Source organism: Lepus europaeus, chromosome 16 (assembly GCF_033115175.1).
Source record: "Lepus europaeus isolate LE1 chromosome 16, mLepTim1.pri, whole genome shotgun sequence".
Lineage (NCBI taxonomy): Eukaryota > Metazoa > Chordata > Mammalia > Lagomorpha > Leporidae > Lepus > Lepus europaeus.
The window spans coordinates 58194947-58218972 of record NC_084842.1 but is presented as its reverse complement, the minus strand read 5'-3'; the positions used below and the strand labels follow the sequence as shown (position 1 = coordinate 58218972).

General features: G+C 39.3%; 1 protein-coding gene across 9 annotated transcripts in view; it reads left to right on the top strand.

The window, feature by feature from the left end:
- The window catches only part of N4BP2 (NEDD4 binding protein 2), a 116690-nt gene that overhangs the window by 28596 nt on the left and 64068 nt on the right, over positions 1 to 24026 (top strand). For 7 of the 9 annotated variants that reach the window (XM_062213804.1, XM_062213802.1, XM_062213803.1 and 4 more), the window contains 4 exons: positions 6329 to 6677; positions 10580 to 11741; positions 14478 to 14602; positions 17309 to 17397. In XM_062213804.1, the coding sequence (XP_062069788.1) occupies positions 6449 to 6677; positions 10580 to 11741; positions 14478 to 14602; positions 17309 to 17397 (1605 nt within the window). In that variant the 5' untranslated portion in view covers positions 6329 to 6448. Of the gene's footprint in view, positions 1 to 6328; positions 6678 to 8781; positions 8874 to 10579; positions 11742 to 14477; positions 14603 to 17308; positions 17398 to 24026 lie in introns of those variants that run through there. The other 2 variants (XM_062213810.1, XM_062213809.1) reach the window with 2 other exon arrangements.

Genomic DNA, 24026 nt, shown 5'->3' with positions numbered 1-24026 from the left:
CTTTGGCCAACAAATAAGGCATATTTCTTAATTCTCAAACAATTTGGCTCTAGTTGTTTTTGCTAGTGATTTCTGGCATAATTCCATGAGTACTTGGGAAGAATATGTGGTTATTGGGCAGAGTGTTCTGTAAATGTGTTGTTTGTTGCCTGCCTCACATCTTCTATGTACTTTACTGTTTCTTCTCCTCCCATTCTCTCTGTCTTCTTTCTTTATTTTTTTTTTAAGGAGGAGCTTCTGTTCTAATAATTAGATAGTTTAAGAATACAAACTTAGAATTGCTCTAGCTTCCTGGTTAAACTGGGCCTTGTATCATTGACTTTTGTAATAAGTAAGTCAATGATGATTTTGATGAGTGATTTTAATGTAGTGGTAGAAATATGGAACTAAAATCGTATTTATAAAAAAGACTGGTGAGAAAGAAATTGGAAACAGTTGCATGTGTTTTGTGTGTGTTTCTCTGTATTTTGCTTTTGATACACAGGTACATTACACCTGCAATTGCCTGATCCCATATGAGTGCTGTTTCTTTTCTTTTCTTTTTTTTTTTTTTTTTAAGATTTTGTTTATTTATTTGAGAGGTAGAGTTACAGACAGTGAGAGGGAGAGACAGAGAGAAAGGTCTTCCTTCCATTGGTTCACTCCCCAAATGACCGCAACGGCTGCAGCTGCGCCGTTCCGAAGCCAGGAGCCAGGTGCTTTTTCCAGGTCTACCACGTGGGTGCTGGGGCCCAAGGACTTGGGCCATCCTCCACTGCACTCCCGGGCCACAGCAGAGAGATGGATTGGAAGAGGAGCAGCCAGGACAAGAACCGGTACCAATATGGGATGCCGGCGCCGCAGGTAGAGGATTAACTAAGTGAGCCACGGTGCCGGCCCCTATGAATGCTGTTTCAATCTTGGCTGCTCCACTTGTAATCCAGCTCCCTGCTAATGTGCCTGGGAAAGCAGCAGAAGATGGCCCAGGTACTTGGGCGCCTGCATCCGCATGGAAGACTTGCTGTTCCTAGCTGCTGGCTTTGGCCTTGCCCAGCCCCAGTCAGCCATTGCAGCCATTTGGGGAGGGAAACAGTAGATGGACGATCTTTCTGTGTCTTCCTATTTCTCTGTAACTCTACCTTTCAAATAAATAAAAATCTTTCTATATATATATTATATATACATTATATATACATATAATATATATATTAACAGATGGACTATATATATATATATATTTTTTTTTTTAACAGGCAGAGTTAGACAGTGAGAGCAAGAGAGAGATGGAGAAAGGTATTCCTTCTGTTGGTTCACCCCCCAAATGGCCGCTACGGCCGGCGCACTATGCCGATCCAAAGCCAGGAGCCTGGTGCTTCCTCATGGTCTCCCATACAGGTGCAGGGCCGAAGCACTTGGGCCAACCTCCACTGCCCTCCCGGGCCATAGCCGAGAGCTGGACTGGAAGAGGAGCATCCGGGACAGAACCTGGCGCCCCGACAGGGACTAGAACCCGGGATACTGGCGCCGCAGGCGGAGGATTAGTCTAGTGAGCTGTGACACTGGCCCAGATAGACTACTTTTAAAAACTGAATTAATTAATTGAGAGGCAGAGAGAGAGAGAGAGAGAAAAGGAGCGACAGATAGACAGGCACAGAGAAAGAGTTCTGTTCCCATATGTTAGTTTTCTCTAATATTTGAAGCAGCTAGGGTTGGGCCAGGCCAAAGCCAGGAGCCAGGAATTCAATCTAGGTCTCCCACATGGACCCAGCTATATGAACCATTACCTGCTGCTTCCCATGGTCCCCATTAGCAGGAAACTGGAGTCAGGAGCTAGAGGCAGGCTTTGAACCCAGACAGTGATGTGGAAAACATGCATCTGTACCAAATGCCCACTCTGTATACTTTTTTATTTGTGATTTCCTATTATTTATTTTTTTCTTATAAAATGTCTCACTTTCCTAAGATGGCTGTTTTCTTCTCATGGAACTCACAGTCTGGAGCAGCGCTGCACTGATGCAGAAAAGTGCTGGCACTGGCACTATTTGTGCTGTTCAGTGTGATAGTCACTTAACCAGACATAACTTTTTTTTTTTTTTTGACAGGCAGAGTGGACAGTGAGAGAGAGAGACAGAGAGAAAGGTCTTCCTTTTTGCCATTGGTTCACCCTCCACTGGCCGCCGCGGCTGGCGCGCTGCAGCCTGCGCACCATGCTGATCTGATGGCAGGAGCCAGGTGCTTTTCCTGGTCTCCCATGGGGTGCAGGGCCCAAGCACTTGGGCCATCCTCCACCGCACTCCCTGGCCACAGCAGAGAGCTGGCCTGGAAGAGGGGCAACTGGGACAGAATCCGGTGCCCCGACCGGGACTAGAACCCGGTGTGCCGGCGCCGCAAGGCGGAGGATTAGCCTAGTGAGCCGCGGAGCCGGCCCCAGACATGACTTTTGAGTGTTTTAAAATGTGGCTGGCTTGATTGGAGCCTGAGTTTTTTGTTTTGTTTTTTTTTTTTGACAGGCAGAGTGGATAGTGAGAGAGAGAGAAAGGTCTTCCTTTTGCCGTTGGTTCACCCTCCAATGGCCGCTGCGGCCGGCGCATCTCGCTGATCCGAAGCCAGGAGCCAGGTGCTTCTCCTGGTCTCCCATGGGGTGCAGGGCCCAAGCACTTGGGCCATCCTCCACTGCCTTCCCGGGCCATAGCAGAGAGCTGGCCTGGAAGAGGGGCAACCGGGACAGAATCTGGCGCCCCAACCGGGACTAGAACCCGGTGTGCTGGCGCCACAAGGCAGAGGATTAGCCTGTTAAGCCACGGCACCGGCCCTGAGTTTCAATTTTACAGTCAATCATGCATCGCCTGGATGTGTTCTGAGAAATGGGTCATCAGGTGATCTTGTTGTGCAAACATCATGGAGTGCACTTGCACAAACTAGGATGGCTACGTCAATAGGCAGTGTAAGTGTAATCTGTTGTTGACTGAAATGTCCTTAAGTGGCACATGACTTGTACTTCATCCAAAATGAATTTTTCATTTTTAGATAATGTAAATTCACACATGGCTGTAATAAGCAATAGAGAGAAATCTCTGCTCTTCACTCAGTTTTCCCCATCATACAAGATCACAACCAGGATATGGTGTGGTGCAGATGACTTCTGTTACCACGAGGATCCTACAAGCTGTCCTGTCAGAGCACGCCCCATTCTCCCCCTCCCTGAGCTTGGCACCATAATCTGTTCTCCATTTCTGTCATTTTGTCATTTCAAGAATGTTACACAAGTGAGTATTCAGTGTTACTGAATGACCACTCAGGATTGGCTTTTTTTATTTAGTATACTTCTCTTGAATTTCATTCAGATTGTTGTACATATTGATATTGTATTTTTTATTGTCAACTTGTATCTCATGAAACACATATATCGTAGTTTGTTTAACCATTTATTCATTAAAGGGCATATGAATTATTTTCACTTTTGGGTTTTTTTTTTAATTAAATTGAAGTAAACATTTGTGTATAGGTTTTTGGGTGAATATATGTTTGTCATTTCTCAGAGATAAATACCAGAAGCCTAATTGCTGAGTTGTATGGTAGTTACAGATTTAGTTTTTTAAATAAACTGCTAAATATTTTCCAGAATGACTTACCATTTTGCATTTCCATCAGTGACATGACAGTCTAGTTTCTGCAAAACCTTGCCATCATTTGATGTTGCTACTGTTTTAAATTTTAGTCTGTTTGATAGGTAAATAATTTCTCATTATAGTTTTAATTTGTATTTACTTAATGCCTAATGATGCTGAGCATTTTTTTGTGCCTTGCCATTTGTATGTAATCTTTGTGTAATTTTTTTCCTCTTTATATTTTTTGCTGATTTCTTGATTATATGGCTTTGTTTTTACTGTTGAACTTAAGAATATTTAAATTTTTAATTTAGACATAGTAGTCATACATATTTATGGGAGTACAGTGTGACATGTATACAGTGTGTAAGATCAGAATAGGGTAATTAAGACATTCATTACCTTAGACATTTATTCTTTCTTCCTGTTGAGAACATTCAAAATCTTCTCTGCTAACTATTTTGAAATATTTAATTAATGTTTGCCAACCATAGTACTGCTGAATTGTGATAAACCTTTTATCTAGTCTGTATTCTAGTCCTTAGTTACATGTGTGATATGCAGATATATCTTTCCAGTCTAAGGCTTATCTTTTCATTCTCTTAACAGGGTCTTTCACTGAGCAAAAGTTTTTATTCTGATAAAGTGCAATTTATCAGGTTTTCCTTTGCAGATTGTGCTTTTTATATTTTTGCATAGCCCTAGATCTTGAAGGTATTCTTTTTTTCCCTAAAAGTTTTGTATGTATGGTGCTTTTAAGAATGCAACTTTTTAAAAAGATTTATTTATTTACTTGAAAGGCAGAGTTTCAGAGAGAGAGAGAGTGGGAGAGACTGAGAAAGAAAGAGATCTTCCATCCGCTGGTTTAGTCTCCAAATGGCTGTAATGGCCAGAGCTGGGCCAGATCAAAGCCTGGAGCCAAGAACTCCATGCAGGTCTCCCATGTGGTGGCAGGCACCCAAATACTGGAGCCATCTTCCACTGCCATCCCAGGCACATTATAGGGAGTGGGATTGGAGTTGGAACAGCTAACACCCAAACCAGTGCTCATATGGGATGCCAGCTTAACTCACTCGACCATTCATTTTGAGTTAATTTTTCTGTAGACTGAAACTGAGGTCAAGTTTCTTTTTCTTTCTTTCTTTCTTTCTTTCTTTCTTTCTTTTTTTTTTTTAACATATTCAGTGTTGGTTTGCTATTGTTTGTTTCTTTTTTAGAGATTTATTTATTTATTTGTAAGAGTGATAGGGAGAAACAGGGGTCTTCCAAATGCTGCCTCACCTTCCAAATGCTTGCAACAGCTGGGGCTGGGCCAGGTCAAAGCCAGGAGCTAGGAACTCCATGCAGGTCTCCCACATGAGAGGCAGGCACCCAAGTCCTTGAGCCATTACCTGTTGTCTCCAGGGTGTGCATTAGCAGGAAGCTGGATCAGAAGTGGAGCTAGGGTTTGAATCAGGCACTCTGATAAGAGATGTGGGCATCCCAAGTGGCAATTCAACCTCTGTGCCAAACACCCACCCAGACGTTTAGTTCTGAAATGCTTATCAGCCTCATCCACGTGATAAAATAGAAGTATAGACCTTAGTTCTACTCCAGCTATGAGTCCCTGCCCTTGTGGAGCTTACCATTTACTGGAGTATGGGTAATAAGTACAATAAATAAATAAAAGTGTACTATGTTGAAAGTGATAAGTCCTATGGAGAAAAGTCAAGTAGGAAAGAGGGCTGGCTAAACTATGTTGGGCGTTTGAGTTCCTGAGACAGTCACATGAGTAATGAGAAGAAGGTGGTAAGGGAGTACGTCTTACAGATAGCTGGGAGGGAGAGAGTGTAAGAAGAGAGAACCAAGTAGAAAAGATTCCCAGGTAGGAACATGACTGGTGTAGCTTAAGAAAAGCAAGAAGGCCAAGTGTGAAGTATGGTTTGAGTTGCACGGATCAGGAAATGAAGATTTAGGGATGACAGTAGAGAGTTAACGTTAGCTTGTCTGGATTGTGGGCCATTTTAAGGGCTCTGTCTTTTATCCTGAGTGAGATGGAAAGCTAGTGGGTAGTGTAGCAGAAAAGAGGCATGATTCAATCTGTAGCTTAACTGAGTCACTCTGGCTTTTGTGCTAAATAGACTCAAGTGGTAAGGGTGGTGGCAGGGAGATTGGTTAGTCTGAGTAATCTAGGCAAGAGGTTGTGATAGCCACATTGAGGGTGCAGCAGTGGAGATTGTGAGGAGCCATCATATTCTGGATACATTTTGTAAATTGCATTGACAAAATTGGCTTACCAGTTGGATGTGGGATGAAGAGTCAAGGATTATTCCATAATTTTTACATGAGTCATTGGAAGGGTAGAGTTTGATTAGCCAAGATGAGAAAGACTGGGAAGAGCAGGTGTGCAGTTTTGAACATGTTAAGTGTATGATACATTGGTGCGTATTAGACATCCCGTTGTAAGTGTTTAGTAGGTATTATTTAATTACATTTATGGATACTATTTTGTGTTGTTAATAAATGAAGTAATGGTATTGAAACAGTATACTCGCTGTTCTAAAGTGTTATATTCTGTTAGTATCTTAATTTCTAACTTGGTCAATCTTGGTAAAGCCTGAATATTTTGGAGAGAAGTTGTTTGATTTTTGGCTTTGCTGCCAGAGATGGTGGTACTTTGTTAGAGTTAAGTTGTCATTCTGATTTTAGAAATGGAAGTATAATTCTATGGTCTGAGTGTTTTTACTTGCTTTCTATTTTAGGTCCTATTACTACTGGATTGTGCAAGATACTTAACCCTGTTTTATTTGAATTATGACTTAAATATCGAAGATTTTTTGTAAAAAAAAAAAAAGGGAAACATTTTAGTTTTGGAAGTCAGAATGCCAAGGAGAAGGAGAAATCTTGGGGGAAATCCTTTTCGGAAGACTGCCAACCCTAAGGAAGTTGTCGTGTCTGGTGTTGCTAGTCATGAAGAGCCAACCACTGCTCTCCCTTCCATATGTGAGACAAAAATTGATCAGGAAGAACTCTTCACCAGTATGTCAGAGATGTTTTCTGATCTGGATCCTGATGTAGTGTATTTGATGCTTTCTGAATGTGATTTCAAAGGTGAGAAAAAGTTTAGTTTGAACGCTTTGCATCTTTTAAGAAGACTTCATCATGTATTATGCCATGACCAGTATTAAAATAGAAAAATGACTTTCTGTTGATCTGTTCATCATTTATTAAGCCCCTGCTGTGGACAAGGTCCTAAGTTTGGTATTATGAGGGTTGTGAAGAAGAATCAAGCATAGTTTCTGATCTTAAGAATTGTACAGTTTTAGATATAAGATGTAAATATAGGTATCATCTGCTGCATTTGTGTTTTTATCTTCCCTCTAGAACAGGTTGGAACTATTGACATTTTGGACTGGATATTTCTTTTTGTGAGTGGCTCTCCCATGTGTTATAGGGTATTTGGCAGCATCCTGAGCTGTAACCATTAGATGCCAGTACTCCTGTCACCCTACCCCCTCCATTTGTGACAATCAAAAATGTTTCCATATATTATTTATCCCCTGGGAAACAAAATCTTAAACAATTAGCAACCTATGTCCTAGAATGTAAGCTCCATAAAGACAGAGATTTTAAAAAACTTCTGTTTTATTGCTATATTTCTAGTACTTAACATAGCAAATGACCCATAGTAGGAGCTTAGTAATTACTTGTTGAATGAGTAGGTAATCATAGTTATGGAAATAGGAGTTGATTAAGAATTGAGGCTAGTAGAGTAATATATTGGCTTTGGGGTCAAGACACCTGGGTTGGATTTCCAGCTTTGCCACCTACATCTCTAAATCTTGGTTTACTTATCTGTTAACAAGAAAACTCATAGATTGTACCTTATAGAACTCTTTAGGTGAGGATTCAAGTATTTGATTTTTGTTGTCAGTATAGTAAGTTTTGAATAACGTAATAAATTATTTAGAAATATGTTTGCAGATAGAGAAGAATCAATCAGTATGTTGACTGTGTGAATAAATTAAATGTTGATGCTCAGTATTGTCATCGTGACTATGTTTAATATAAGGTAAAATGAATTTAGACTTGGGAATTTTTGGTAATGCATAATGAATTTCTGTTTTTAATCATTGTGTGATTTGTAGTGTGAGCATATCTTACCTATCTGGTTATGATATGTGAAGAAAACCAGGTTTCAGCAGTACTTGTGGTCCCAGAAATGATAGTATATAGAGTTTTGTGACTTAAACCTTTTTATTTTGTTATTTTTATGTCTCTGTATTTATTGCATATCTAGCACATCAATGGGGAATTTTAAGTAAAGTATTTTATCCTATATCTTAACAAAACCCTTATTTTTCTTTTCTAGGATATTCTATAGATCCTGTAAATATTTGATATTCTGAGTAGTTTGAATACTAGAATGGATGAGATTTTATACTCTTTTTTTTTGCAGTGTTGCTGCAGTCTTTATGTGTATTTTTAAATGATTTTCTGGTACTCCACAGAATTGTACTTTGATTTTTTATATCTAAGTTTTTCATGGATAACAAATATGGTAGAGAATATGTTGGTAAAAATAGCCTTTTCTCTTCTTTTGGCTTTTCTTTCTTAGTCTGAAAGTTTTAGTTTCTTGCATCACAGGGTAAGAACACTTTTAGCTTTTGGAAATATACTGCTAAATTGAGTACTAACAAGGTGTTGTAATTTGTAATACCAGTACTGGATAAATGTAGTAGTTTACCACAACATTTTCATTATTGTGTAGTGTTATTTGAAGATATTGATAGGAATAAAATTGTACCTTTTCTTGTTCTTTTTTTAAATAAATAGATATAGAATATTTTTATACCAATTATTCATTAATTATTACATTTTTGTGTAAGCTCTTCATTTTTATTTGTTATTTTGTTTTAGTTTTTTTCAACAGTCTATGTAAGGGTTTTTCTTTTGTGTAATAACTATCCCAATCATTTATTTTTATTTAATGTTTTATCACTTATACACTTGTCAATTTTTTATTTGATCTCTTTTGGTTTTTCTGTCACGTAGTTTTTTTCATAGAAATATCTCTTGTATTTGTTTTCTTTTTATTTTTTTCTTCCTTATTCCCATTTGTAGGGCATCTAGCCTTTATAGTGTTGCTATGATCTCCTAATTGGTCTTTCTACCAGGCTTGCCCCTCCAATCCCTCTTTGTTTTTCTTCTTAAGGGAACATTAATTGGGTGCTTACTAGGTGCCAGTCCTTGTGTACAACACTTTTTCATGGATTATCTCATTTAATCCTCACAACAGCCTATGAGGTAGGTACTTTTATTATCCCCATATTATAAATGAGAGGCTTGAGGCTTAGGAAAGTTAACTAATTTCTTTAAAGTGTCATAGCCAGCAAGTAGGGATTTAAATGCTGGTATTCTGACTCCAGACCAGAGCTACTATTACTCTGCTGTGCTGTTTACAGACCTGGCTCCTTAAAGAAGAAAAAGAAAGAAAGAAAAACACAAAACAAAACAAAAACAAAAACAAAAGTTCCCAAATTTCAAATGTTTAAAAATGCTAATGGCTCTATTTGTATCCTAACAGAATGAGCTCAGCATTGGAGTCAGACACACCAGTTCTGGCTCTGTCACTTACTATTTGTGTGACTTGGGCAAGTTAATGTACTTTTTGAACTTCATTTTCTTCATCCATATGCTAGGAATAATATACCTCATAGTATTAGTTGAGGATTCAGTGAGGTGATTTGTATAGTACTTCTGGCACAAATGCTATGACTGGTATTTTCCTTTCAAGTTCTCTTAAGCAATAACACTAACATTACTTAGCATGACTTTGGTAGGACCCTTCTCAGTTTCACCCACTCTCCCTCTCCCATTTTATCTTGTTCTCTTTATCTACCTGCATACACTGTGCCCACACTCCAGCCATTTTCTGTTAACACTTTAAAATATGCTTTGCATTTTCAAGCCTGCGTTTGCATTTTCCCCTTTGGCAAGTTGCTTTTTAATTTTCGAATTCCCATTTATGTATCACCTTATGTGAAATCTTTTCTTATTCTCCTCTGTGCTGGTATGGCATTTGTACATTATCAAAAGTGTGTATTATTTAAAATGTATTATTTCATGATGTGATTATCTCCTGATATACAGTCATTCCTCTGTATCTTTGGGTACTACATGCATGAATTCAAGCAACTAGATTGAAAATACACAAAACAAATTATACTGAACATATACAGATTTTGTTCTTGTCATTATTTCCTAAACAGTTCAATTCAGCAATTATTTACATAGCATTTGCATTGTATTAGAGATGACTTAAAATATATAAGAGGATGCTGTAGATAATATGTAAATACTGTGCCTTTTATATAAGGGACGTGACCATTTGCAGATTTTGGTGTCTGAGGGGAGTCCTGGAAGCAATCCCCCACAGGTACTGAGGGATGACTGTAATTATCTTTGATCTCTTCCTTTAGATTGCAGAAATCTCTTGAGTATAATAAAGTTTATGTCTTAGTCATTTTGTACAAAGTATTTCTGTTATGTAGTGCATGCTCATAAATCTTTTTTGTATTAAGTGAAATTGACAGCACAGATCATACAAATTTAAATTTGCTAGGAGGATACTTAATACTTAAAAGGACTTGTAGAGGTAAGCACTTGTTGAATAAATTAACTGGTTTTAGGACCTTTGTAAATAACCCCAATACATTTCATTATGGATATTTACACATTTACTCAATAAATTCATCAAAGAATATGTGCTTAATGATAGTTTATTACTGTTTATCTGAAAGAACAGCATTGTATATTTCCATCATTGAAGTGTCTCACAATATAGACTTGATAGATTAGTAAAATATCAATTTTTAAAAAGTGATCTGAATATTTATAAATTTCTTTGTGTTCCATTCAATGCAAAAACTAGTATAATTTTCCTAAGTTTTAATAAAATTATATTTTTTTCTATCTATATATATTTTGTTGTTGTTGTTATTGTTATACAGTTGAAAATGCCATGGATTGTCTGTTAGAACTATCAGCCACTGATGCCAAGATAGAAGAATCAACTTCACAAAGCTTTGTTGTTCCTGAGAACCAAGTAAGTGCAGCAGGAAGTGAAATAATGGAGAAGTATCCTCTTGAAGAAGAGAGTGAAGATTCAAAAATGGATTCATTTTTGGACATGCAGCTGACGGAAGACCTGGATTCCTTAATACAGAATGCTTTTGAGAAATTAAACTCTTCTTCTGATGACCAAGTATACTCTTTTTTGCCTTTGCAAGATGTGAATAGTCTTAATGGCCCAAGAGAATTTATAAATTCAGATTCAAACAATATGACTCCTATTCCTTCTACACAGAATATGGATTTGGACAGGGAAAATTTAGAGAATTCTGCCTCTACTTTGAGTTCAAACACATTAACTTCACATATGGCATTGAATGAGCCAAAAAGTTTTACAAAAGATAGCATATTGGCATTGGAAGATAATTACCCAGAAGATTCTGTTCTTCATAGTTCTTTAAATCTAGCAAGTGACTCTATTGTGGATTGTAGCACTCTGAATCAAAGACAGAACGAGCTTTTAGAATCTGAGTGTGTCGAGACTCAGTTCTGTCAAACTCTTTTAGAGTCTGATGCCAATGAACTTCAGGCCCCTTTAAATCTTCCTATGCAAAATCCAGGGCTTGATATACCAGGTACAGGTGGGGACCAGAAATCCACTTCTGTTTCAGATGTGTTTGTGTCTCCTGAAGGGTTCAATTTCAAACCACACAAGCATACTGACCTGCCACCAAAGGGGAAGGATGTGAATTACTGTCCAGTACTTACCCCTCTCCCTTTACTGCTGCCGCCGCCTCCACCTCCACCCATGTGGAATCCAATGATTCCTGCTTTTGACCTCTTCCAAGGAAACCATGGCTTTGTAGCCCCTGTGGTAACCACAGCTGCACACTGGAGACCTGTCAACTACACGTTTCCACCCTCGATTATTTCTCATCCTTCCCCAACAAAGATATGGAGAAATAAAGAGGGAACAAGTGCTTATCAAGTACAAGAAACTCCAGCGCCTCAGACTGTAAGAAAGAAGACGACATCTTATGTTGGACTAGTTCTTGTTCTTCTCCGAGGGCTTCCAGGATCAGGAAAATCTTACTTGGCAAGGTATGAGGTTTTATTTGAGTTTTAAAAAAGAGTATAATGCATGAATCTGGATGGATAGTATAGATATGAAAAATGCTTTGCTTAATAGAGATGCTTAATAACCTCTAAAATCCTTTCTCTTTACTAGCTAGTAACACTGTTTTCCTTAGAAATTTTTATGGAATTTTTATTGTCTTGAAATATCTTTTTGAGAGGTGGAAAGGAAGAAAAGCAGTTAAAGATATTCCAAGATTGTGAACTAATTTGAGTTCGACTTTGATCATAAAGTTAAAGAGCCATAGTGGATTTTGAATTCATGGATGGAAAGCCTTTTTTTTTTTTTTTTAAATTATGTATTTATTTGAATGTCAGAGCTATACAGAGAGAGCAAGAGACAGAGATTGAGAGAGAGGAGGGAGGAAGGTTAAGAGAGAGAGAGATCTTCCATCTGCTGGTTCACTCCCCAAATGGCCACAATGACCTGGGTTGGGCCAGGCCAAAGCCAGGAGCTGGAACTTCTGGATCTCCCACATGAGTGGTAGGGGCCCAAGCACTTGGGGCATCCTCTGCTGCTTTCCCAGGCGCATTAGCAGGAGCTGGATTGGAAGCGAGGCATCTGGGTCTTGAACCAGCACCCATATGGGATACCTGCATTGCAGGTAGCAGCTTTAACTGCTACACCATCATGCCAGCCCTGGAAAGTCTTAAATGTATGAATTCTACTGGTAGCTGGAAATTTGAGATTATGGTGTGTTATTAAGTAAGTTTTAGAAATGTGTGGTTTTGGGGCTAGTGTTGTGGTGTTGGGTTATGCAGCCGCCTGTGATGCCAGCATCCCGTATGGGTGCTGGTTGGAGTCCCGGCTGCTATACTTGGGATCCAGCTCCCTGCTAATGCCCCTGGGAATGCAGTGGAAGATGACCTAAGTCCTTGAACCCCTACACCCACATGGGAGACCCACATAGAGTTCTGGGCTCCTGGCTTTTGCCTGGGCTGGCCCTGGCCATTTGCAGCCATTTGGGGAGTGAATCAGTAGATGGAAAATCTCTCTTGCTCTCTGTCTATCCTCCTCTCTTTGTAACTCTGCCTTTCAAATATAAACAAACTTAAATATATATGTATATATATATATATTATTTGTGGAAAGAAGGTCATGAATGGATATCTAAAAAACTGTTTCATTGTCCTGTGAGGATAGAAAACAAAGGATTAAGGAGGCGTTGAGCACAAAGCAGTGAAGGGAAAGAAGCTGGGTAATAGCTGAAAAGGATCTCCACAGATAGCTGAGAAGAGGAAGTGTCAGGAGCGAAAGCTTAAAGGAGGTTAAATACAGGCGTCAGGGTCAGGTGAACTTTCTCTAGAATGTTAGCTCCTTGAGGGCAAAGTTTTTGATTGTGGATGTGTATTCAGTGCTTAAAACGGTGCTTGGGACTTGATAGATGCTAATAGATAAATTCAAAAGATGAATTTTACCTTTAGATATGTTTATACATATATTAGGAGGAAAAGAGTAAGTGGTAATATTTTATAAATGGTTAAGATTGAGGGCAATGCAGTATCTGTGGATTTTTTTTTTGTTGAGTTTGTGTGTATTCCACTTCTGTAGAAGGTAAATTCCAGAATCAGGAAAGAGAAATGTCAAAGAGAAAAATGAAAAACAAAAAGCAAACCACAAAACTATCTTCAGTTTCTAAATTTTAATTATTTATTATTTATTATTTTAATTATTTAATTATTACTTAGACAAATTATTTGTCTTCAAACACATGCTCTTAAATAAAAATTAGAAAAAAAATTTCGCTGAATGTTAGTGTTTTGAGAGACATACAACTTTAAAAAAAATGTGATTAACTTTATCCCTATACCTGTAAATACATATGAAATTAAAACCATACTTAACACTAATTCTTATGTTCCGTAAGAATATTATAATAATAGATTATTACTAATAATCTATTAATACATTTTTATTCACTTATTAAAAGTATAGCATTATGCAAAGGGTCTTAGTTTTTGCCTATTTTGATGAAGTAGATCAGTGTGTCAAGTAATGAGGTAAGGAGAGTGCCTGTGACTGGTAAAAGTTCTGAAATGTTTTGAGTTAGCAGGTTTTCTTGATAAATAAAAATTTATTAATATTCAGACTTTCATAGTTAAAGATCTTTGTAACATTGAAAAGCCTTGAATAATCATTTACGTAAAGCAAGATAGAGGGCTGGCGCCATGGCTCACTTGGTTACTCCTCCGCCTGTGGCGCCAGTATCCAAAGATGACTTTATCGTTAACTGTTAAATGATTTCTAGTCCTGGTTGCTCCTCTTCCAGTCCAGCTTTCTGCTGTGGCCCGGGAGTGCAGTGGAGGATGGTGCAAATGCTTGGGCCCCTGCTCCCGCGTGGAAGACCAGGAGGAAGCACCTGGCTCCTGGCTTCGGATCAGCGCAGCGCCGGCCAGAGCAGCCATTTGGGGAGTGAACCAATGGAGGGAAGACCTTTCTCTCTGTCTCTCTCTCTCACTGTCTATAACTCTACCTGTCAAATAAATTAAAAAATAAAAAATAAAATAAATAAATAAAGCAAGATAGGCCTGCCTTAGGTTGTCTTTTTTGGGAGTTAAACCCCTGCTTAGAGGATTTTTAATATAATTTATATGACTATCACAATATTCTCTATTTTAAATGACAGTGCTTGAATATTTTTTTGAATTATGATTATAAGAATTAGAAAAATTAATGAAAACAATTTCATTTATCATTTACAGGACTTTGCAAGAAGATAATCCAAATGGAATCATTCTTAGTACTGATGATTATTTTTACATAAATGGACAGTACCAGTTTGATGTAAAGTACTTAGGAGAAGCACATGAATGGAACCAAAATCGTGGTAAGAATAGAACCTGATTCTGGGTAATATTAAGAGAAATTTAGAGCAAAAAATTCAGAGCAGGTGTTTAGCCAAGTGGCTGAGATGCCCATGTCCCACATTAGAATAATTGTGTTTGCTTCCCAACTCTGGCTCCTGACTCCAAGCATCCTGCCAGTGCAGACCCTGGGAGGCAACAATGGTGACTTGAGTGATTGGGTTCTTGCCACCTATGTGGGCGACCTGAATTGTGTTCCTGGCTCCTGGCTCTGGCTTTAGCCAATCCCAGGCTGTTGGAGAGCCTTTGGGGAGTGAGTGATGGGAACTTTGTCTTTCTCAACACACATGCTCTCTTTCTTAAATAAAAATTAGAAAAAAAATTTTGCTGAATGTTAGTGTTTTGAGAGACATACAACTTTAAAAAATATGTAATTAACTTTATTCCTATACCTATAAATACATATGAAATTAAAACCATACTTAACACTAATTCTTATGTTACATACTAAGAGGTAAATAAGATAATATTACCTCATAGGGATGTTTTGGGAAGTAAAAGAGATTTTTTTTGTAAGATACTTACAACATTGCATAACATGTTTAAATTTATTGAATGAATGAGAATCTTGTCAGAAGTAAATCCAATTTTCTACTTGGATCTCAGAGTAGCTCCAGGCGGTTATTGGTATGTGCTGGTCTCTGTTTTCTAAAGTGGATATTACTGGTATGTTCTGGTCTGTTTTCTAAAGTGGAATTTGTGTTGTTAACTACTGATGTTACCTAGGTTGGTTTAATTTTTATAGAGGATAGTGTAACAGTGATTCTCTTCAAACTGAATTTGCAGGAAATTCTTAGGTAAAACTGTAGTTTCCATATTAGTATAACAGTCTGTTCACCAAAGATGACTTTATCATTAAATGTTAAATGATTTGTGTAGGAGCTGACATTGTGGTCAGGTGGGTTAAGCCATGGCCTTTGATGCCACCATCCCATATGAACATGGTTTTTATCCATGCCCACGGGGCTAGCGCAAATGGGCACCGGTTGAAGTCCCGGCTGCTCCACTTCTGATCCAGCTCTCTGCTATGGCCTGGGAAACAGTGGCAGATGGCCCAAGTCCTTGGGTCCCTGCACCGACGTGGGAGACCCAGAAGAAGCTCCTGGCTTCTGGCTTTGGATCAGCACAGCTCTTGCCATTGCGGTCAATTGGGGAGTGAACTAGCAGATGGAAGATCCCTCTCTCTCTCTCTCTCTCTGCCTCTCCTTCTCTCTCTCTGTAACTCTTTCAAATAAATAAATAAATCTTAAAAAAAAAAATCTATGGCCACAACAGTTGCTGCTCTGCTTCCATTCCAGCTCCCTGCTAATGTAGCTGGGGAAGCAGTAGAGGATGGTTCAAGTGCTTGAGCCCCTGTAACCTGTGTAGGAGACCTTGATGGAGTTCTGGGCTCCTGCCTTCAGACTGGCCCAGCACTGGCTGTTGCAGCCATTTAGGGTAAACCAGCAGATGGGAGATCTCTTTCTGTCTATGTCTCTCCCTCTCTGTCTCTCTGCCTTTCAAATAAGTAAATATTTATTTATTTCTGTATTTACTCAAAGAATTATCTATTTATTTGAAAAGGTTACAGAGAAAGGGAGAGACAGAGAAAGAGAGAGAGAGATTATTATCTGCTGGTTCACTCCCCGAATGGTCTCAATGGCCAGGGCTGGGCCAGGTGGAAGCCAGGAGCATCTTCTAAGTCTCTCATGTAGGTGGCAAGGGCCCAAACTTTCTGCTGTTTTTCCCATGCCATTAGCAGGGAGATGGATCAGAAGTGGAACAGCTGGAACACAAACTGGTGCTCATATGAGATGCTGGTGTCAAGGTGGTGGCTTTGCCAGCTATGCCACGATGCTGGCTCCTGCAATAAATCTTTTAAAAAGACATTTGCCTAGTATTTTTTTTAGTGGAGGTTTCTTGATATAGAGAACATTTTCTATAGATTTTTTTTTTTTTTGAGATTTGTTTAATGGGAAGACTGACTAATAGATGGGATGGGGGGTTGTGGAGAGATAGAGATATCTTCCATCCACTGGTTCACTCCAATGGCTGGGGCTGGGCCAGGCCAAAGCCAGGACTAAACTCTGTACTTTCTCTCTTTTTTTTTTTTAATTTATTTTTAATTTATTTATTTGAAAGAGTTACAGAGAGAGGTAGAGACAAAGAGGTCTTCCATCTGCTGATTCACTCAGATGACCGCAATGGCCAGAACTGTGCTGATCTGAAGCCAGGAGCCAGGAGCTTCTTCTGGGTCTCCCATGTGGGTTCATGTGCCCAAGGACTTGGGCCATCTTCCACTGCTTTCCCGGGCCATAGCAGAGAACTGGATAGGAAGAGGAGCAGCCGGGACTAGAATCGGTGCCCATATGGGATGCTGGTGCTTCAGGCCAGGGCTTTAACCTGCTGTGCCACAGTGCTGGCCCTTGTACTTTTATTTTTTCCAGTTAGGTCCTTTTGTATTTCAGAATCCAGTTCAGGATAACATGTTGCTTTTAGCATGATATAATTTTCTCTGATTACTATATAAATTCAGTACTTATTATTCAACATTTACCTGTGTTTTTATGTACTAAGTAAAATTATCACATGCCCATAGTGTTCAAATTGTGAAAGTAAGATCAGATTTTTAAAAAATGAAGGTAATACTTAATATTATTATAAGTAATATTTTTTGTTGTATTTTTCAGCAAAAGAAGCATTTGAAAAGAAAGTATCTCCTGTAATAATAGATAATACAAATCTACAGGCATGGGAAATGAAGCCATATGTTGCTATGGTTTGTACCATAAATTTTCCTAGGTTTATAACAGTAGGTTTGGAATTGTTGGAGAGTGTTTATTATACAAGTGGGTTTTAAGTACTTAAGAATCTCAGAACAATACAAATGAGGTTTCTGAGATTGTTTTTGTTTCTTGGTGTCTTTTATGAAATTTTATAAAATTATGATCTTATGTCATATATAAGTATATATAATATATATGTTATATATATTATATATATATGGACTTTAAGATGTTTGTGGAAAATCAAAATTAAAAGAGAGCCTGGGAAGCAGTTTAGCCTAATGATTGAGACACCTGCTTCCTGAGTTCAATTCCCAGCTCCAACTCCTGACTCTAGCTTCCTGCTAATGCAAACCCTGGGAGGCGGTGATGATGGCTCAAGTATTTAAGTGCCTGCCACCCACATGGGGACCTGTATCCAGTTCCCATTTGCTGGCTTTGGCTCCCCAACAACCCTAGTGGTTGTAGCCATCTGTTGGGGGAGCTCTCTTTCTCTCTCTGAAATAAAAAATGCAGACTTTCTGTGAACATCTTAAAAAATATAAATTTTTGAGAGACAGAGATACACAGAGAGAGACAGAGAGACAGACAGATCTCCCATCAGCTAGTTCACTCTCCAAATGCCTGTAATGACTGGGGCTGGGCCAGCTGCAATCAGGAACTGAGAACTCAATTTGGGTCTTCTACGTGGATTGCAGGGACCCAATTATTTGAGCCATCACTTGCTGCTTCCCAATTAACAGGATTCCGGAATTAACAGGAAGCTGGAGTCAGGAGCCAGAGCTGGGCCTCAGACTCGTGGACTCCAATGTGGGATGAGGGTGCCTCAAGTGGTATACTTAAACCACTAAGCCAAATACTCTCTTCTTCATGGCCTTTTGAAACCCCCTTGTGTATGTGTATCCGTGTAAATGAAGGAATCTTGGGTGTTAAGAATCTTCTGTGTAAAAATTTTGTGTGTTAAGAAAAAGCTATATATGGATTTCATTGAAATCTTTTTATCATTGAATCTTCAGGGTATAACCCTGTAGTTGACATACAGCAATTATATATATATATATATATATATATATGTATATATTTACCCACTTACTATATATATATATAGTAAGTGGGTAAATGGACTATTTTTTTGCTTATTATTCATTATTAGTACATGCCTGGTACATGGAAACACAGTTTATGCTTCTTTAGTGACTCTAGTTTGTATTTCCTTTTTTTGTTCCTAACATATCAATACCATATTTAGCTCCTTGGCTATACCCAGTGTATTTGTGCTACTTAGTATATTGAGTCTTTACATTGGTGAAGAAAATTGTGTCTTTTGAAAGCAAAAGAGATTTTCCTTCTATGCAGGGGCAGTAGAGGAAGCAAAGGTTTAATTTTACTGCATTGGGAACTGAAATTTGGTTTAATTTCTGGCCTTGGGAGTTTGTAATTTCTGGACTAATCTATTCACTGTAGGGGCATGCTGTCCCCCGTGACTTTATGTAACTTCTCTGTAGGTCTTTCTTTGCTTTCTGCTATCATCTTAGAAAGTTCTTCAGTACTTGTTTTCCTATGTAGAGGATAAAGAAAGCCTCACATTCCTGTGTTTTTTATTTTAATTTAGCCTTCAGTCTTCGATAATATTTTTCCTTCCTTTTTTTATTACCTAATAATTCAAAATATAAAGCTATTTTTCTAGTTTTTTTTTTTAAGATTTATTTTATTAATTTGAAAGAGTTACAGAGAGAGTTAGAGACAGAGAGAGAGGTTTTCCTTTTGCTAGTTCACTCCCCAAATGGCCTCAGCGGCTTGAGCTGAGCTGATCTGAAGCCAGGAACTTCTTCTGGATCTTCCACATGGGCACAGGAGCCCAAGGACTTGGGCCATCCTCTGCTGCTTTTCCAGGCACGATTTTAGGGAGCTGGATTGGAAGTGGAGTAGTTGGGACTCGAACTTGTGCCTATATGGGATGCTGGAGCTTTAACCCGCTGCACCACAGTGCTGGCTCCTATTTTTGTAGTATTGATTGGTTGCTCTTCCCAACTCAGAACTATATAGGTGCTAAACATATGGAAATGGAGACAGCAGTTACTGTTGAACAAGGGATTTCTTTTAACTTCTTTTAGTAGCAAGATTATCAGAGTAATAGTCTGTTACTACCCTGACTTACTTGCAAAATAGCTAAGTAGTGAGTTGGGATAAATAGGGAGCAGTCAAGAATTCTTTGTGACAGCAGCCAAAAATTATTACTTTGCATTAAACAAATTAAAAAAAAAGTGTGTGTGTATATATATATGCACACATATGTATAGAGAGAGTGGGCATTTAGCCTAGCAATTTGGATGCCTCCATCCTACACTGAGTGCATGGATTCAATACTTACCTCTGGTTCCTGACTCCAGCTTCCTGCTAATTGTAGACCTTGGGAGATAGCAGTGGTAGCTCAGTTAACTGGGTTCATGCACCCACATGGGAGACCTGGATTGTGATCATGGCTCCCCAGATATGCATCTTGGCCTAGTCCTGGTTGTGAGAATTTGGGAAGTAAACCAGTGGATAGAAGCATTGTCTGTCTGTTTCTCTCTCCATTGTTCAAATAAATTAAATAAATTTTATAAGAAGGATGAATTTTACAAATAAACATTGCTTCCTTTTTGGGCTGTCATACAGCTTGATGTGTCAGCCAAAATCCAAATAGTATATTATTATTATTATTATTATTATTATTGTATTTTTTTGTTTATTTTAATTTAAAAAAATTTTTTTTAATTTAATGAATATAAATTTCCAAAGTACAGCTTATGGATTACAAAGGCTTCCCCCCCCCACGACTTCCCCTCCACCCGCAACCCTCCCCTTTCCCACTCGCTCTCCCCTTCCATTCCCATCAAGATTCATTTTCAATTCTCTTTATATACAGAAAATCAGTTTAGTATATATAAAGATTTCAACAGTTTGCCCTCACATAGCAACACAAAGTGAAAAAATACTGTTGGAGTACTAGTTATAGCATTAAATAACAGTGTACATCACATTAATGACAGAGATCCTGCAAGATATATTTTTTAAAAAAGATTGTTTATTTTTCTATGTAATTTCCAATTTAAAACCAAGGTTTTTTTTTTTTTCATTTTCAATTATCTTTATATACAGAAGATCGCTTTAGTATATACTAAGTAAAGATTTCATCAGTTTGCACCCACACATAACCACAAAGTGTAAAAATAGTATATTATTAAGATTTTTCTTTTCATGTAAGAGTTGAAAATGTCTCTAAACTCATATTCTCTTCTTTCTCTTTTGTGTTTGTGTGTGTGCATTTAAAGTTATTTTGAGGGGCTAGCGTTATGGGGCAGTGGGTTAATCTGCTGCCTATGATGCCCATATTCTGTCGCTGGTTTGAATCCTTGCTGCTCCGCTTCCTGTTCAGCTCCCTGCTAATGTGCCTATCATAACAAAGTACTGAGTGGCTTCAACAACAGAAATCACTTTGCCCACATTTCTGGTGGCTAGAAGTCCCGGATCATGGTTGCGCAGTGTTGGTTTCTGGTGAGGGCTCTCTTTTCAGCTTACAAATGGCCACCTTCTTGCTGTGTCCTCACATGGGGGTGCGGGAGAGAAAGAGAGCACAAGTGTGTGAACACAAGCGAGGACATGAAAATTCTGGAATTTTTTTCTTTAAAAAGTTCTAATCCTGTTGTATCAGGGCCCCACTTTTATGACCTCATTTCATCTTAGTTAACTGTTTAAAGGCCCTACCTTCACATACCATCACTTTGGATATTGGGGTTTCAGTATATGAGTGTGAATTTGAGGGGGACCTCTAACAGAGGGTTTTGAGCCGAGTAGTGACATTTGAGAATTAATAAGATTTCTGTAGTACAGTGTTGAGAACAGACTTGGGGACAAGATTGGAAGCAGGGAGACCAATTGGAGAACTATAGCAAAATTTTTTAAAAAAAATTTTTATTGGCCAGTGCCGCAGCTCACTAGGCTAATTCTCCTCCTGCAGCACCGGCACCCTGGGTTGTAGTCCTGGTTGGGCCGCCGGATTCTGTCCCGGCTGCTCCTCTTCCAGTCCAGCTCTCTGCTGTGGTCCGGGAAGGCAGTGGAGGATGGCCCAAGTCCTAGGGCCCTGCACCCGCATGGGAGACCAGGAGGAAGCACCTGGCTCCTGGCTTCGGATCGGCGCAGCGCGCCAGCCGTAGCAGCCATTTGGGGGGTGAACCAACGGAAGGAAGACCTTTCTCTCTGTTTCTCTCTCTCTCTCACTGTCTAACTCTGCCTGTCAAAACAAAAACAAAAACAAAAACAGATTGATTTATTTATTTGGAAGGTACAGTTACAGAGATGCAGAGGCAGGGAGAGAGAGAGGTCTTTCATCCACTGGTTCACTCCCCAGATGGCTGTAATGGCCGGAGCTTTACTGATTCTAAAGGCAGGAGCCAGGAGCTTCTTGCCAGGTCTCCCACGCGGGTGCAGGGGCCCAAGGACTTGGGCCATTTTCTACTGCTTTTCCAGGTCATAGAAGAGAGCTGGATTGGAAATAGAGCAGCCAGGACTCAATCCAGTGTCCATATGGGATGCCGGCACTGCAGGCGGCAGCTTTACCCACTATGCCACAGCGCCAGCCCCTGTAGCAGAATTAGTGTAATAGATAATGTGGTTCATACTAATATGGTAGCAGTGAAACTAATGAGTAGTGATGAGATTCTAGACTGTTTTGGAAGGCAAGCCTACTGGATTTCTTGTTAGCTTGATTTGAATGGGAAAGAGTTAAGTGCCACATCAAAGTTGGGTTTTGGCCTGTGTGATTTGAGGTTGTCATTAGCTGAGAGAGATAGGGAATCACATAGAATAGTTTTGGGGTGGATATGGCGTATTGGGATGCAGAAGTTTAGGTTTGAATGTGTTAAATTTGTTAAGTAGTTGAACTTATAACTTTGGAGTTCAGGAACAAGTTCTGGGCTACTGGCATAGATTTGAGAGTTATTAATATCCAGAGGTTCTTTAGAGGGTTCATGGAGAAATGGCATTAAAAGATATTTGGGTGCAAGAAATTGAAATCTGATGTTTATTTTTTTAAGATTTTATTTATTTATTTGAAAGGTAGAGTTATAGATAGAAGGAGAGATAGAGAGAATGTCTTTCCATGCACTGGCTCACTCCCCAAATAGCCACAATGGTCAGAGTGGGGCTGATCCAAACCCAGGAGCTAGCAGGGGCCCAAGCACTTGGGCTATCTATTGCTTCTTTCCCAGGTTATAGCAGCTGGAAGAGGAGCAGCTGGGACTAGAACCGGCTCCCATATGGGATGCAGAGGCTTAGCCCACTCTCCGGCACAGCACTGGCCCCTTCTTTTTTTTTTTTTTTCAAGATTTATTTATTTATTTGAAAGGCAGACTTAGAGGCAGAACAGAGAGAGAGAGAGAGAGAGAGAGAGAAAGAGAGAGAGAGAAATGGCTGCAACAGCCAGAGATCCACCAAACCAAAACCAGAGGCCTGGAACTTCTTTTGGGTCTCCCACGTGGGTATAGGGGTCCAAGAACTTGGGGCATCCTCTACTGCTTTTCCAGGCCATAGCAGAGAGCCAGATTGGAAGTGGAGCAGCTGGGACTCAAACCGGTGCCCATATGGGATGCCAGCATTGCAGGAGGCAGCTTTACCTGCTATATCATAGCACTAGCCCTGGCCCCTCATTTTTGAACAACATATATTTTTTTTGTGTGTGTGTGAATTTTTTGAAATACCCTCATATGATGATATTTAAAGACAAGGGAAGGAGTGACATTACCAAGGAAGTGAGTTGTAGACAAAGAGTGTTGGACTAAGGGCTAATCTGAAATGCTCCATCTGTGCTCCACAGAGAGGACTAGCACAAAAGATTGAGAATACTCCATATGGTAGTGAGAGTAAGTAATGAAGAAAATAGAAGAGGGAGTGATGCTGTTTTTGAAGGTCAAGTGAGAGAAGATTGAGAATAATTTTCTTTTCATCATTTTCATTTATTTCGAAGGCCCACAGACACAGAGATCTTCTATTGACTGGTTTACTCCCTAAATGCCCACAGCAGTCAGGGCTCTGTCAGGCCCAGGCCAGGAGCCTAGAACTCAGTTTAGGTCTTCTATGTGAGTGGCAGGGACCTGAGTACTTGGCTGACCACCTGCTGCCTCCCAGGGTGCACATTAGCAAGAAACTGGAATGGGGAGCAGAGCTAGGATCTGAACACAGGCACTCAGTATAAGATGCAAGTATTTTAAGCAGTATCTTAACCACGGTGCCAAATGCCCATTCCAAGTCTTGGTTATTATGCTAAGTTTTGATGGAGGAGTAAAATGGAATGGATTTAAGAGAAGCTAGGAGAGGAATTGGAGATAGAATGTGGTAATAATTTTGAGACATTTTCTTCACAAGGGAACAGGGGAAAGACAGATATGACTGGCAGGGGAAGTGTAATGAGGAGTGAGATAAGAGAAATAACTGGATGGGTGTGCGTCTATTGGTGGGATTGATTCAGGAGGCAATGAAATTGTAATGATGCCTCAGAGGGGGGAGAATTCCTAAGCTCAGTTATTGTGAAGAGAGGGGATGAAGCCAGTGCACAAGGGTAGGACTTGACTGTTCCATTGTAGGT